This window comes from Crocuta crocuta, unplaced genomic scaffold (genome assembly GCF_008692635.1).
Source record: "Crocuta crocuta isolate KB4526 unplaced genomic scaffold, BGI_CrCroc_1.0 scaffold445, whole genome shotgun sequence".
Lineage (NCBI taxonomy): Eukaryota > Metazoa > Chordata > Mammalia > Carnivora > Hyaenidae > Crocuta > Crocuta crocuta.
The window spans coordinates 2,672,366-2,672,697 of record NW_027530847.1 but is presented as its reverse complement, the minus strand read 5'-3'; the positions used below and the strand labels follow the sequence as shown (position 1 = coordinate 2,672,697).

Here is a 332-nt window from a genome sequence, read left to right as displayed (position 1 = left end):
GGCGGGAGGTGGGGGAGGTGCTGCCCCCTTGTGCCCTTGCGTCCCTGCTACCCCACCCATTCTGGCCCCTCCTGCAGGAAACAATGAAGGGAGACACCAGACAACTCAACAGAGAGGAGGACGCCAGCGGGAGGGAAGACTCCATCATCACTAATGGGGGCTGCAGCGACCAGTCTTCTGACTCCAAGGATGCGCCCTCACCCCCCATCCTGGAGGCTATCAGCACCCCGGAGATCAGAGGTGGCTGGGCTAGTGGGGAGGAGGGGCGGGCCAGGCCCTGCAGACAGCAGCTGGGACATGAGCCTCTGAGCAGGCTCAAGGCAGGCTGTCGG

At 64.5% G+C, this 332-nt stretch overlaps 1 protein-coding gene across 8 annotated transcripts in view; it reads left to right on the top strand.

Annotated features, from left to right (window-relative positions):
- The window catches only part of DNMT3B (DNA methyltransferase 3 beta), a 31,000-nt gene that overhangs the window by 4,146 nt on the left and 26,522 nt on the right, over positions 1-332 (top strand). For all 8 annotated transcript variants that reach the window (XM_077769323.1, XM_077769322.1, XM_077769326.1 and 5 more), the window contains exon 2: positions 78-240. In XM_077769323.1, the coding sequence (XP_077625449.1) occupies positions 84-240 (157 nt within the window). In that variant the 5' untranslated portion in view covers positions 78-83. The remainder of the gene's footprint in view (positions 1-77; positions 241-332) is intronic.